Raw genomic sequence first — 14,901 nt, 5'->3', positions numbered from 1 at the left:
AACAGTGTTGGGGCTGAGAGGCTTGCAGTGCTCCCAAACAGCCAGGGATGAGTGGACTGAGGGCCACTTAAGGGGCTGACCTGTGGGTACGGTAAAGTGAAGCGGCCCTTGGTCGAGCCCCGGGTCCTGAAGGGTGTAATAAAGACAAAGCCAGCACCTTGGATCGGGCTCAGAAGTTACGGGTGCCAAGGCAGGGTGGAAGAAACACAGTTGCCAGCTCGCTTTCCAAGAAAAACTTTGCTGCCACATTTTGCCCTGGCTGTAGTTTCTGGAACATTTTCAAAGAGAGTCCCACCGACAGTGCATGGCAATCGACCCCACAGGAGATTCCGAGACGAGGTTGCAATCAAGGGGCCCAACTGTGCAATGTTGGCCACCTTCTCCCTGGGTTGCTGTCTCCCTGACTGCTCTCTCGCCCCTCAGGCTCCCACTCTTGCCCGATCCACAGGCGCTTCTCTCCCTCATCACCTGCTCCGGCCGTCTCCCACCCTCCCTCCCTTTCTTTTCCACAAAAGAATAAAAGGCCCGCTTTACTCTCACCTCATTAAAAAGTGAGGGCACCGCTTCTTTTATCGCATCCCAGAGCCCACAGGTCCTTCTGACGCTCCGTCCACTAAATCACGGCCCGATAGTCCTGTGGGGAGGGGGAGATCGTGAAGATCTCCGCCCTCCTCCGTTGGGTCAGGACTAGTAGACCGAGGCGGGGCGGGCGGGCTATGGGATCGGGCAAACTTGCTTCCCTTGAAAGCTGCAAACGCGGGAGAATCCAGGATTTTTTCTAACAGGACGGGTGGGGGGGAGAGAGACCTAACATTTTGCCGCCTCCTCTGCCCCCTCCTACTCGCCTGTTGTCCTTCGCGTTTCCCTTGCAAACCGAAATGCAAAAGGGGAGAGGTGGTTTCCAAAAAGATCGGGCAGGAGGCGACTCACAACAGCATCACAAATCATTCTGTTTCAGCGCTGCTCCCGAGAGATTTTTTTTTGATGGATTAAATTAAGCGCTTCCATTTCCGTCCACCACCTGATCGCTGCATTATAAATCCGAACAGCTGATCCGCGAATCTTCAGAAATCCAGGCGCCTACGAGCAGAGGCTGCGGCAAGAAAGGCTGGGAGCTGTCCAGTGCTGAATGAGGAACCCCCAGCCAGCCAGCAATAACTGCCCCCCCCCCAGCTCCAAACGCCACTGCCGCCCCGAAGCGGAACGACAGTACCAAGCGCAGCGCACACACAGGCTCAGAGGCGCGCGCACATCCTCGACCCGAACAGGAGCTGCCGCACTGGAGAGGACCGACGGGGGGGGCGGACCGGCAAAGGACGCCGAGCCGAGCCGAGCCGAGCCGCAGCCGCAGCCGCAGCCGCAACCTCAGCCGCAGCCGCAGCCGGCCGGGCTGGAGGGGCGCGCGGGGGCTGGAAGCGGCCGGCCGGGCGAGCGCGCCACCGGCTGGGGACTGGAGCAAACCGGGCGCTGGGCTGGCCGGGAGCTGTCCGGGTGCTGACTCCGCCGGCCGCCTCTTATGAACCAGCGCGGCGTTGGTTGTAATCTCTCGAACTCCTGGCGGGCTCCAGAGCCGAGCTGGAGGGCAAGCGAGAGGCCTGCCGAAGAGGCGCAGCCTTGCCTCGCACAAAAGCCGCCGCCGCCGCCGCCGCCGCCGCCGCCGCCGCAGCTGGGGAAAGGAGGACCGGCGCGGCGCAACCGCCCAGGCTGGAGACCGCCGCGGCCAGCGCCGCTCCCTTCAGGCCTTCGGAAGCAGGAGGCGAAGCAGCAGCCCACAAAGCCATAGTCCCCGCGCTCCGCGACGGCCATCCCCGGCGCCCCCCCGCTTCCCTTCCTCGCGGCGGGCTTACTCTTCCTCGCCTTCCCCCTTCTCTCTGACCCCCCTCCCCGCCCGCGCCGCTTATTTTTGAACGTTTCTTCTTCCTCTCTTTTCGCTGCTCTTTGATCGCCTTCCTCCTGCCCCCCACCCCCTCCCGCCCGGAACCCATCGGCGGAAGCTGCGGGAGCCTTCTCACATTCCGGAGAGTCCAGAACCATGCCCAGATCCTTCCTGGTGAAAAAGGTCAAACTTGACGATTTCTCCTCGGCGGACCTCGAGAATTCCTACAGCAGATCGCGGACAGACTTCAACTCCCGGATCCATGACAAGGGTGAGGAGGGGGACGGCACGGGTGGGTGAGGAGGAGGAGGAGGAGGAGGAGGACGAAGAGGGGGTCAGCCCCGCGATAGGGGCCAACGGGGGGGGGTGGCCGTGTCCCCGCCGCCCGGTTCGGAACTCCGAGCCAGCAGGCCGCGAGAATCCCCGGCGCTAGCGAGGCAGGGCGCGCGGGGGGACCAGGCGGAGGAGCGCCGCCTTCCTATTCTGGAATGCAAGAGCCATATTGAGCGGCTCTGCGCCTGCCTGCCCGCCTGCGTGGCTCGCTCGCGGCGGTGGCGGCGTTGACTCGGCACCTTTCGATGGAACCCAACCCGGCTAAAATTAGACCTTGCGGGGAGGCGGCGCGGGGGTGGAAGGCGCGAGAAGGGCCTCTTCCGCGGGATCCAGCGGGGCGAGAGATAGGAGTGCGGGAGGGGCGAGGAGGGGGTACAGCGGTTGGAGGCATTTCGCCGCAGTGGCGCCTCGCTTGCCAGCGGGGCCTTTTGTCTCGCGCTCGGCAAGTCCAAGGGCAAGCGCGCTGCCTCCAACGGGCCGCTCCCCTGGGGCGCGCTCTTCTGGGAGGCCTGCCGAGCCCCGTACCCAGAGGCCCCGCCTCGCTGTCCGAGCGGACGATGCTCGTCCTCCGGCCCGGTGAAGCCCCTTCCCGCTTTTGTTCGGGGCAGCGCGTCTGCAGCGCATTGCATAATCGCCAGCATTCGGCTGAAGTGGCCCAGGGGGAGGCGATCCGCTTCCGCAACGCTCCCCCCCATGCCTTTGGTCTCCTGAAGAGCTGACCTTGAGGGGAGGGGTCGGCGGAAGAGAAAGAGGATGCCCTGCTCCTCTTCCTCGGCCTCCCCGCTCAAGGGCCAGAGGCTTCCCCCGCCCCTCCCGTCGCTCCGCGCCACCTTCCAGTCCGCCCGCCCGTTTTCTGGCCGAGCAGCCGCAGGTGAAAGGGCCGGGAAATCGCTCCGAAGGACGGAGAAGCGAGCCGGGAGCCCCGGGAAGCGCTGCGGATATTGGCGGGCGGCGGCGGCGGCTGGGCGGGCTGGAGAGGGGTGCGGAGGCGCGGGGGCTTCTCAGGACTCCGCTTGTTGCATCTATTAACTAGAGAGCTCTCGAGCTGAGCCCCGGAAGGCCATCAATTAGAGGCTAATCAGCCTCTCTCTCGCCGCCCTTGCTCGGAGCCACAGCTAACGGGGCCTCTCCCTCCTGCCTTTTCTCCCCGGCCTCCCTACCCCGACCCCGCGCACTCCCCTGGTGGCCGCCCCTCTCCTCTGCCGCGTTGCCCGTCCTCCCCACCCCTCCTGGCTTCCGCTTCTCCCCGCCCCGCCCCGCCCCGCCCGCAGGTGGCTACATCAGCGACTACATCGCACCGTCGTCGGTGTACGAGGCCGAGGGCGAGAACGGCCTCAAGGTGCCCCCGCCGACGGGCGTCATCTATCCCGGGGGTCACGGTGACTCGGACCAGCCCGACAGCCCGCGCTCGGCGTTGGCCGGCGGCTACATCAACGGCGACGCGGCGGTGAGCGAGGGCTATGCCGTCGACGCCTTCTTCATCACCGACGGCCGCTCGCGCCGCAAGGCGGCGGTAGTGGGCGGCGGGGCCGGGGGTGCCGGCTCCCGCCTGGGCCAGCCGCCGCCCGCGGGCGGGCAGCCCCCGCCTCCGCCGCCCCCGCCGCAGCGGCACACGTGCAGCGAGTGCGGCAAGACCTACGCCACCTCGTCCAACCTGAGCCGCCACAAGCAGACCCACCGCAGCCTGGACAGCAAGATGGCCAAGAAGTGCCCGACCTGCGGCAAGGTGTACGTCTCCATGCCGGCCATGGCCATGCACCTGCTGACGCACGACCTCAAGCACAAGTGCGAGGTGTGCGGGAAGGCCTTCAGCCGGCCCTGGCTGCTGCAGGGCCATATGCGCTCCCACACCGGCGAGAAGCCCTTCGGCTGCGCGCACTGCGGCAAGGCCTTCGCCGACCGCTCGAACCTGCGCGCCCACATGCAGACGCACTCGGCCTTCAAGCACTTCCGCTGCAAGCGCTGCAGCAAGACCTTCGCCCTGAAGTCCTACCTGAACAAGCACTACGAGTCGGCCTGCTTCAAGGGTGCCGCCCCGCCGCCGCTCAGCCCGCTGGAGGCCTGACGCGCCCGCCCCGAGCACAGCGCCGGCGCCCGACCCGCGGCGCCCCCTCCTCAGGCTCCCCCGCCCCGCCCCGCCCCGCCCCGCCCCGCCCCGCGAGGATCCAGGAAAGCGGGCGGAGGCGAGGGGCGGGGCGAAACGCCCAGCGCCTCACCTGGACAGGTAACCCCCAGCCGCAGCCTCCCGGCCGCGCTCGTCCCCCTTCCTTTGCTGCTCCCGCGGAACGACGGACCGACGCCTCCGCCCTTTCGGAGCCCCGTCCCGCGAACTACCGTCTTCAGTCCGCTCTGCTCTGCGAGGCGTCGGTCGGTTTCGTTCCACGAAGCGCTGAATTTCTATTTTCCTAAATGTTTATATTATTTTGATTTCACTGTTTTAAAAGAAAAACAAGGACAAGAAAAGGTAGAGGTATGTATTTAACTCGGAGGCGGTCTTATTTATTTAATTGCTTACTTATGAATGTATTTATTTATTTATTTGTCTGTCTGTTTGTTTATCGCGCGGGGCAGTGCCCCCTCCCTTAACGTTGCACTTTTGCTTTGGTTTTTATTTATTTTGTTGCTTTTCAAGCCGAGCCTACTTTTTGCACCGCCGTTGACTTCCAATCCGTGTGTTTGTTGCCAAGACTTCTTTACTATGCCAAAGTCTACGTCACTTTTTGAGGGGGGGAAACGAGGAAACCAGGACTGGCCGTCGTTTTGTTTTTTTCCTTCTTTCGGTTTTGCTTCCCCCCTTTTCCGGGTTGGGGCGGAGGGGTGGGTGGGAAATGATCGCCATCCTTTCTAACGCAGGATTTTTTGCATGCAAGAAGAAATGTATTTAAATCTATGCCAATTTGATGATGCTTTTTAAAATTATTATTATTATTATTATTGATTTTCATTTATAACACTTTACATCACTTTTTTTTCTTTGCCAAACTTTTAGATAATAATAGTCTATTTGAGGGCAATATTCTCCTACTGAACTAATAGAAGCAATAATTAACGTAATGCATGTTATTTTTAAGACAATAGTAATACTGAGGAATCAGGTACCTTTTAATCCAACTTCTTAATAGCAACGGATATCAGGGACTTTGCCAGTGTAGTGAACTCGAGTTAATGAGGCGAATCTTCCTTCTCTTCTCTTGTCTTCTAATGAATGCACACTGCCTGCCTTCTTCGACTTACTTCCGAGTAGCTTAGTCAAGTCTCTGGGCTTGTAGCGCTTGCCTGGCCGGAGAAATACGAGCAACCACCCTGCCCGACCCCCCCTCCAGTCCCCCCCCCCCGGGCCTATCCACCGTGGCTTTTACGCTGTGCCGGCCGCACCCTCTGCCCCTGGGAAGAGGGCGCGGGATAGCAGCCCAGCAGGGTTGAAGGAGCCTCTTCCCCGCCCCTGGCTCTTCCTCCCAGGGTCTCCCCCAGCGCCTGAGCCCGCACCCAACAGGTGCCTTCCCCTCCATCGCTCGACAGACGCGGCGGGGACGACATTCGGGTCTCCCCGCAGCCCAGTCTACCTTGCGGTCAGAGGCCCTGGTCCGCCCGCTCGGCTGCCGGGTTGCTGGTGGCTCCGGCGGCCTCCGTTCCTGCCCGCCCCACAAGTGTTGGCCCTCTGGCGCGGCCAGCTCTTCCGATCCTCCCCTCCACCCCCGAAGGAACCTTCCGCCCACGTTACGGGTCTGCGGGAGAAGGAGGACCCCCACCCTTCCCCAAAAGACATTGCCTTCCGTTAAGAGCATTAAGCCCCCGAAAGCCACGTGGACACCCCCCCTTTCTTTCCCACTCTAAGGCACTTCTTTCCCTCTAGGTCTTTCCATTTTATGAATAACTTAAGAAAAATAAACAGCACAAAAGAATAAAAAAAAACCTTAATAGAATTCAGGTAGAAGGAACTTGTATTAGCTAGGACCTCCTGTTTTTGTACTTAAGATACTTATTGATGCTACTAGAACAATGACTTCTAATACTAATATTGCTATTAATACTCCCTCTGCTGATACTGATTTAAAAAGGGAAACGACGCGGACTGCTTTGTAAATACCGTTTGGAAATTTACATGAATTTTTACAAGCTGTTAAAGAATTCTGAGCCTGTTTGTGGAAAAAGCAAAAACAAAAATCTTTTCCCGGGGAGAAAAGACAGAATATCCGAACGGAGAAGAATGACGAGGATGCGAGAGAGGATGTGTGAGCCAGAAGATGAGCGTTGGACTAGTAAAGCACAATTCGCACACCGTGTCCTGCAGCACTTCACAATAATAAGAATCCTAATAAAAGAGAGAAGATACTCTTGTAGTACAACTGGTGTGGCGCCCTCCCTTACTCGGCGGGAGGGGGGGGTCGCTCTCTGCACATGCTCCGGGCATCCTCGACCTTGGGCCGGCCCGGAGGCCCAGCCACTGGCAACAGGAGCCGCAACCAGCCTGGCGCTCCTCTGTTCCCTTGCTCGCCCCTTCTTTCTCCCCCCGCGGCTTCCTCCGCGGCGGCGAATGCAGGCGGCCAAACCGAGGGAGCCCGGCCTCTGATGCCTCCGGTTCACGTCGAGGTGGCCCGCCCGGCAGTCCTTCCTCGGACTGAAGGCCTCGAGGCGCAAGAAGGGCACTCGCGCTAAACCGGCGATGCAGGAAGTCAGTTACCCTCAAGAAGAACCGGGAGCGTCCGCCTTCCCTCCGGACTGCTCCGTCAAGGCCGAAGAGCCGAGGCCCGGGAAAGCTGCTGGCCCAAGCCAGCTCCGGCGTCCCTCTGACCGCCTCTGCGACCTCCGAGCCCTGTAGTCCTCTCTTCCCCCTCCGAGAATGTCAGAGGCTCTCTGCCACCCACCTCTTGCGTTGCAGCGGAAGCGGAGAGCGCTGGGCTACCTGGGCCCGTCCTGGCTTTGGCCCCGCAGCTTCGCGTCACTTGCTCTTTGCGGGACACGAAGTCACGAGGGGAACTTGCTTCTATCTTGCCCGGTGCGAGCCCCGAGGCGAAACGTTCGCCCCTCCAATCAGGGGGCTTGCCCAGCGCTGTGGCCGGCAATGCCCCCCGGGTACAGCGCTCTAGCGGATGCCCCTCCCCGCCCCAAATGCCAGGAGCGCCGGATCCGCGAGGAAACGCCCACTGCGGACCCGGCCGCCTCGCTGGGGCTGCGCAGTAGGGCCTCTTCCCGGGCTGCGACGCTCACCCTCTTGGCTTTCCTCCTTTCACCCGCTCTAAAGGCCGCCAAGGAGGCCACCGGGCTGCCCCTGAGCTGCAGCCAAAGTCCCAAGACGCACGTCCGCCAAGCCTCTCTGCCAGGCCCTGCAACCCTCCCGGGCAGCTGGCGGCCTCTTGGCCTCCTTCCGCGACGCAGCCTTTTGCGGGGAAGCCTCGCTTCGGCCCGGCGAGGCGGCTTCCAGCTGTTGCCGCCCCCTTTCCGGCAGTGGCCCAGGCCCGCTCCGGTGGCGCAAGGGAAGGAGGGCCCTTTTCTCGGGGCGGAAGGGCCGCCGGGCGCAAGCAAGAGGAAATTGTTTTCCTGGACCCGGAAGAACTGCGGAAGTGCTCCGGCTGCCTGGATTCGCAAGGCCCGCGAACTCGGAGCAACCCCCCAGGCTGGGCTTTTGACTCTCCCAGCAAATAAACCGTGGATCGGCCCCGGAGCTGGGAGCGGAAGGAAGAGATCTGGGGATCTGCTGTTAGGCTGGGGTTGGAGGGAGGGAGGGAGGCTTCCCCAGAGCGGAGTCTCACCTTGAGCGTGCAGAAGGTGCAGCTTCCCACGATCATCAGCGCGGGTTCGCTTGGTCTACAGCCAGGGCTAGCAACCCGAGCTCTGGGGCCGTGGCGGCCCTTGGCCCGTTGAAGAGCGCTCTGCGTGTTCTCAGGCCGAAGCTGGCCCTGGTGCGCTTCTCCCCCGGATCTGCCACAGCTAGCCTCCCTGGAGGAGCGCAGCGCAGAGCAGCGCGAGGTCTCCCCGAGGGCCGAGACGCTGGTGTTGCTGCCGCTTCCTGGGAGGGAGAGCGGTACCCTTGCCAAGGCACCGGGCAGGGGGCAGCGCAGGGAAGCGCAGGGCTGCTTGCGGGGCCCCAGCGTAGGGGAGGAGAGACTACGACTCCCAGAATCACTGGGCAGATGGCAACTTAGCCCACTCTCCCCGGGTTAGGCTGGAGCTTTGCGACCAGAGCTTTGTTTCCCCATAGCAAGGCAAACCCACCCCCCGCCCCGAATCGCAGTCCGAAGTGATGCCGGGTTGCTCGCGTTGGTGGGGTTTTTGCCTGCAGTTGGTTTGACTTGGCCCCAGCCAAGGGGCGCGGTGGGGCGGAAGGGGACAAGCCTAGCGACCGCCAGCCCTTGATCCGGACAAAGGCGCAGGCCGGGCTTTCCCCAGGACGGCCCTGGGCCCGCGGCAGGCTCCAGCTTCCCTGGGCCCGCGGTTTCCACGTCCAGCTTCCCGTTTTTCCCGGGGCCGAGCAGCTCGTCCTCCGCCCAGCCGGCTGCGGCTGCGAGAGGCGAGTGGCGCTGAGGCAGCCCCCCACTTGCCGAGGCCAACCGTGGGTGCCTCCTGAAGGCGCGCCTGGTGCCGGGCGTGGAGGGACGAGCTGCCGCTCCACCGCCCGCTGAGTCAGGCGGAGCTGCGAGAGGTCAGCTCAGGTCAGGCTGCCGCGGCGGGGGCAGGCCGGGCTCTCCCCGCCATCGCTGCACTCCGCCCGCCCCTACAGGACAGCCGCACCGCAAAGACAGGGAGGAGAGCGCGGGAGCCCCCTCGGCGAATAGGTGCGGAGGGATTCCTTTTGCTGCGGGGGTGGGGGGTGGCGGAATTTTCCCAGAAGTGGCGAGCAGAGAGGTTGCAGAGATGCGGACGGGGAAGTCACATGCTCAGCCCCCCAAGACTACAAGTCCCAGCATACAGTACTTTGGAGAAGGTATCACGCGCTCCCTGCCTCCCTGCCTCCCTGCCTCCCTGCCTCCCTCCGAAGGCACTCGACTGTCTGAAGTCCCAGGGCTTGAGTGCAACTGCAGTCCGGCGAATCGCCGGGTCTCAGCGCGAGGTGAACGGGCCCGATTGTGGTGGCGGGCGGCGCTTAATTCCTCAGTGCCCGGAGGAAAGGCGGGCCCCCTCCTCCCCTCGCCCCCGTCGGCCTGGTCCGGAATCGGACCGCGACAGGCCCCTGCAGTGGCGCGAGCAGAGCCCCTCGGGCGACCCTGCTGCCGTTGCCTTCGACCTCGACCAGGGAAGACAGGCGGCCTTTACTTGACGCGAACCAGCGCGAGAAACGCCCGAAGGACTCGGAGCCTCTGCCCCGAAGGGCGTGCGCGCCAGCAGCAGGGGAAAGGGCGGGCGGGGTCCTGCTTGCTGCTTTCGTCAGCGGCTCCGAGCGGGGGTCTGCAAAGGGGCGCGCCGCTCCTCTCCCACCACCCGGAGAGCAAAGAGGAGCAGGCGGATTCTTCAACGCGGCCTCCCCCACATCGGGGCCCCCGGAAGCATTCCCCGTCGTCCACAGCCAGGTTCGAGGCTGCAGCTGCCTCCACGGGAGTCTTCTAGAGCGATTTCGGCATTTTCTTGGTGAGGGGATGAATCGGACCCCCAACCCCTGATGCTCTTTGCAGCCACTCCCGTCTTCCCTTGAGGAGTCCGCCTGCGTCTGCCCCGGTTCCCTCCCCTCGCTTCGGGGGAGGGTCCCGAGGAGTCACCCTCTCTCAGCCGGATTAGTTCGCGATTAGGGCGAGGTGAAATCCGGCAGCCGCTGTTCGTGGGAGGAAAGCTGCGCGGCTCCGGCTGCCCAGGCCGAGCGGGAGGACCACCGGTCCGAGGACCTCCGCGCGGCTGCCTTCCGCAGGCCCTGGGTCGCTCCTACAAATCGGCGCCGCCCCCTTCTCAACCAGGCGCCCTGCGGTCCTCTAGCGGGGTGCGGCTGCGGGGCCGAGACCAGCCCGGCGCACCTCTCGCGGAGCCCTCCCCCTTCAGTCCCCCCCTCCCTGGCCGCAGCGAAGCCCGGGAGCTGTCCTTACGGTGAAGAAGCGCGTGCGCCCCGCTTCCTAGCCCGGAGAGGGAGGACGGGACGGCCGATTCAGGGAGGGCGGCGCCCATCAGGAGACCCCGCTGCTCGGCTTCTGCGGTTCTCGAAGACTGGGCGCCTTGAATTGCAGGGGATTTGGCGGGCTCCGCTTCTCGTGTCGCGGTGAGAAGCGGCGTGGGAAAATCCCTTCTCTGGGCAGAATTTTTGCGCAGGCTCAGCGGCTCCAGCTACTCCGGGCGGATGGGCTCGGCTGCCTTGGCGAGTGTCGGGCGAGGTCGGGAGGGGGGTCGGCGGCCAGAGAACTCTTGTTGCCCTTCGCCCACACTCCGTTTCGGCGGGGTTTTCCCACGGGGGAAGCGGGCGGCGCTCCTTCAAGGTCATAGCTGCGGGCTACGATTCCCCGACGGGACGCTAGGTGGGGCAGCGCGCCACGTTACAGGCTTTCCGGCGCTGCGGCTGAGCTGGGGGGTGGGGGGTGGGGGGCGCGCCACGCCGGTGGGCCCTTTCTCGGTGGTGGCCTTAATTCCGGGAGAGTCGCTGTCTTCAGCCTCCTGACTGCTGCAGCACGGGTGCTCTTCAGCGCCGCTCCCTGGGAGCACCCCAAAGGGAGCCCCTCTGGTGATCACTTTGGGGTACCAACAGGTTCTTAAGGGCAGTTTTAAACAGGCCAATATGAACCATGCAACTGAAGGGACCGGGGATCGATTAAGCTCTTTCAACTTGCCCTGCCCCAAATAATATGGTGCCCTGAAATCTCTGGCAGAGAGGGAGGGATGAAAATACAATATAACAACAACAACAACAACAATAACCACAATAATAAGTGTATGTTTTAAAAACTACAGAACACATTTGAAACTACAATAAAAATGCAACAGAACACAACAAAAACAAGGGGCAGACTTCCTTGTGGAGTCAAACCTGCTACGTCCCACCAAAAGCAAAGGCTGGGGGTGCATGCAGGCATCCTCCCACGTTACAGTCCTTTTCTCCACCTGGGTCCTTCTGACGTACCAGCTGGGAATTATAGGCCTTTGAGTCCCAACTCATCTGGCAGGCACCCCAGTGGAGAGAGACATGGGGAGGATGCGTGTCAGTGGGCACAGGGACGGGGACAGGGACGGGGAAGCCAGCTCTGGGCAATGAAGGAAGGATGAAGGAAGAAGGCCTCCCTAATCTCATGTCCAACTCATCTTGTTCCTTCTTCTGACACTGGCTTAAAAAAAGGCGGAGCCTGGCAGCACCTTTTCATTATTAAAAGCCATAAGCTTTTGTGAGCTGAGGAACAGCCACGCCCTCATCTGGCCAACCCTCAGGTGTGTGATGCATTGCCATGTCTCAGAGGCTCTTTTAAGCTGCATGGAAACCTCCGAGGTTCCAGAAGGGGTGGGCAAGGAAGGGCTGGCAGGGAGCGCCAAGGATGACATGGACCGGCCCATTCTTCCAAGTGAGGTGAAGCTCTCCTTGAATAGCCCCCTTCCATGGAACCCTTGGGGTGGCTGCCCTGGGTGTGTGTGTGTGTGGGAAAGAACATTCTCACCTCCCAGTGAGAATGGGATCCTGGCACACCCCCCAGAGGCAGCCCATAGCTGCTTCATGCCACGCCCTAAAACAGGCCATGTACAAAGCTGGTAGCTGCATCTGCACAAAAGGTCTGGTTTAACTGGGATTAAACTTGGTTAGTCTTTTTGTGATTTAGTGTCATCCACAACCCCAGCTATTTGGATGAATTTGGTATATTGTGCGAATCCAGGAAATGGATTATTTCCAACACCAAGTGAGCTGCCTTGCACAAACCAGCCTAACTCTGGATTTCACTCTGCTTTTTTTCTTTTCCTTTTTTCCAAATTGTTCATTTTCACACCTTCCTTTGGTTTAAGGACAGCTCCACAAGGCACCATGGCATTTTCCCCGCGGGCCTGAGAGAGTCCTGCAGAAGTCAGTGGTCTGTGCTTGGCGCCCCACCACTGAGCTGGTGCAGAAGGTCTTCCAGCGTAACTGAACAGCTGTTACCATTAAGGTGAATTTGGATGGGTCAGGATTTTGATTGGTCCTTTTTCTGTTTATCTAAGATTTTTCCAGTGTTTGCAAATGTCTTTATAAACAGAGCAGGAAGAAGCAGAGATTTAAAAAAATGTACAGCAGAGCACGTCAACAGCAAGGGCCTCTCTCCAAGGCCTTTCCGATCCATCCATCACTCACAGAGGCTATTTTGAACACTGTTATCAGAGAGTCCCATCTGTCACAGGGTCCCCTTGTCCTCTTTGGCTCCAACCTGGACAAGGCCATGACGTTCTAAAAGCTCAAGGGTGGCACAGACTGAATTCCCACCCACCCACCCCCAGCCTGGGTTCTGGAGAGACCATCCAAATGGTTCCCCCCACCATAAGCAAGTCTCCTGTTGTGCCGTTGAAGGCAGCCACCCACGGGTGAGTATGGAGTGACCCTGGGACTGGGGCAGTGCCGCCTGGGCAGAAATTCTCCTGACGGGCCAGGGCGATGGACTCTCTTTGGCTTGCATGGTATGGCGACTGGCAGAGGCCTGCTTCCCTGGGCTGTTGCTAAGGATTGTGAAGAGGATGTGGTGCCACCCAAAGGGCTGGACCACCATTCCAGGGTTGCCTACAGTCAAGGTGGTGCACAACCGTGTGATCAAAGCCCTGCTCCTTTTCAGGTCATAGGGCTTTAGGGCATGGTTGTGGCTGTCGTACCGACTTTTTTGATATTCCCCCCCCAACAGATACCCCTGACAATTCCCAGCACGTCTGTCTGGCTGTCATGGCCACACACAGCTGATAACAGTGGATGATGGGAGTTATAATTCAGTATCTGTCCATCTGTCCCTGTAAGATTTGAAATATATTATGCAAAGTGACTTCACTATTCTTTCAGATGACTCACTGCAGGATGAGACAAGCTGATTGCATGAGGGGGGAGGGGGAGGGGGAGGGAGCCCAGAGAAAGAGCACCCCTCCCCTCTGATCTTCCAGCCCCTCCCTCCCTTTGATGGCTGCCTGGCCTGCAATATGGTGTCCCTTCCTTCTCAGTGCCAAGTGGTGGCTGGGGGTGATCCAAAAGGCTTTTGAGGGTACAGGGCAGGCAGAAGGGAGTGACCCCAGTTGGGAGGAGGTGGGGGAGGATCCATGACCCAAACTCTGGAGTCAAAGGAGATGCAGCCCACAAGAGGTGGGGGTGGAAGTTGGTCTGGCAGCCTGTGTCAGGGGGCATCCACAGGCAAAGCAGACCAGACCCACGGGGCAGTTCCTGGGAAGGTCCCTCCTGCTTACCCACCCCTGAACCCTTTCAGAAGCACCCCCCTCTGGCAGAGCCTCAAGCACGGTGCCTTCGTGCTTGAGATGGGTCTGCCGATCCCCAGCTGCTCTTCAGGGCCTTAGCTGACCCTCAGGGGCAGGGCTCAGGGCTTTGCCCAGCTTCCGTTGCTGCCATTCCTGGGGGTGGGGTGGGGTGGGGGACTACAGGACTACTGGCTTGGGGAGCCCCTGCTGCCCATCAGCCACAACCTTGGAGGGGCAGAGAAAACCCTTGGAGTGTCTGCTCTGCCTTGGTGCAGGGCACTTTCCACCCTTTTGCACTTCCAAGCATCCGCAAAGTGCAGAGCCACAGTCTGGCCTGGCCTGGCCTGGCCCACAATCGCAGTGTTGGAAAAGGGAGCAGCAAACAAGAAAGGAGAAGAAAAGGGCTCCTTCCTCCCAGTTTCATCTTGGAAATTTCCCCAGCGGCCTCCTGGCGTCCCGCTTCCACTTGGAGTGGTCAGCCTTGGGGGAAGGGGCAGCAGAGGGCGGTGGCAAGCTTGCACCGCACCCTCTGTGGGAAGCCCCTCCAGGTCTGCGCACTGATTCAAAGGGAGCCGCTGCTTCCACTGTTCCAGGAATGCACCCCACCCCGCGCCGCCCAGCCTTGCCCTCCTTGCCTTTGCAGTATTTTTAGCAAAGGGAGAAGTTCAGAGGGAAAAGGGCCTCTGCGCACATCATTTGGAACCCATGGGACAGGCGCCATGCCCCCCTCCCATGCCCTGTGAGCCCCTGGAGCCTTTGGAACCCCCTCCCCTCCTCCATTCAGGGCTGGATGGGTGCAGCTCCCTGGACTGGAGGCGTCAGTCAGCCCACCAGAAAGGCACCTTCCTGCCAAATTCATCCCGGTTCCTCCACTCCCCGCTGCTCAAGGTGCATCTTTAATGACCCTGGAAGCTGGGAGGCATCGCTAAGCCTTTAACACATCCTCCAAATGGATCCTGGGGTTCAAGTCACTCTCTTGCAAAACGTGCTGTGTGTGTGTGTGTGTGTGTGTGTGTGTGGTGTGTTTCCTGGCCCTCTTGATGTGACTTGAGGTCTGCAGATGGAGCAGAGAGAATTTTACCCCAGGGTAAGTTTTTTGAATGTGCACCTTTTTAAAATTTTTCATCCTCCTGCCCAGTCTCATCTCAAGAGCTTCAGAAATGTTATCCCTTTCTGCCTTTTAGGCCACTGCCAAATTCAAGTGGGAAGCAAACAAACAGGAGTGTAAGGTCCTGCACTTAGGCAGGAAGAACCAGATGCACAGGTCCAAGCAGTGCCTGGCTCCACAACAGTGCCTACGAGAGGGATCTGGGTGTAACTAATACCGCTTAAGGATGAGCCAGTTGTGTTCTGCAGCTGCAAGAAAACCAGCACAGTCC

At 60.7% G+C, this 14,901-nt stretch overlaps 1 protein-coding gene across 1 annotated transcript; it reads left to right on the top strand.

The window, feature by feature from the left end:
• Positions 1–1,688: 1,688 nt before the first annotated feature.
• Positions 1,689–6,555, top strand: SCRT1 (scratch family transcriptional repressor 1). Its single transcript, XM_063299778.1, has 3 exons — positions 1,689–2,147; positions 3,481–4,679; positions 6,268–6,555. Exons 1-2 carry the CDS (start codon positions 2,033–2,035, stop codon positions 4,272–4,274), a joined length of 909 nt encoding a protein of 302 aa, XP_063155848.1. The 5' UTR covers positions 1,689–2,032; the 3' UTR covers positions 4,275–4,679; positions 6,268–6,555.
• Positions 6,556–14,901: the final 8,346 nt, after the last annotated feature.

The sequence above is a fragment of the Candoia aspera genome, chromosome 3 (assembly GCF_035149785.1).
Source record: "Candoia aspera isolate rCanAsp1 chromosome 3, rCanAsp1.hap2, whole genome shotgun sequence".
Lineage (NCBI taxonomy): Eukaryota > Metazoa > Chordata > Lepidosauria > Squamata > Boidae > Candoia > Candoia aspera.
Note: the sequence above shows the minus strand (reverse complement) of the source record. Positions and strands in the feature narration are given on the sequence as shown.

What these genes read in the sequence shown, in the direction of transcription:
- SCRT1 (XM_063299778.1), top strand. Translation starts at nt 2,033, where the DNA reads ATGCCCAGATCCTTCCTGGTGAAAAAGGTCAAACTTGACGATTTCTCC. An exon ending in CTCCCGGATCCATGACAAGG is followed by an intron (nt 2,148 to 3,480) that starts GTGAGGAGGGGG and finishes CCCCGCCCGCAG; the next exon opens with GTGGCTACATCAGCGACTAC.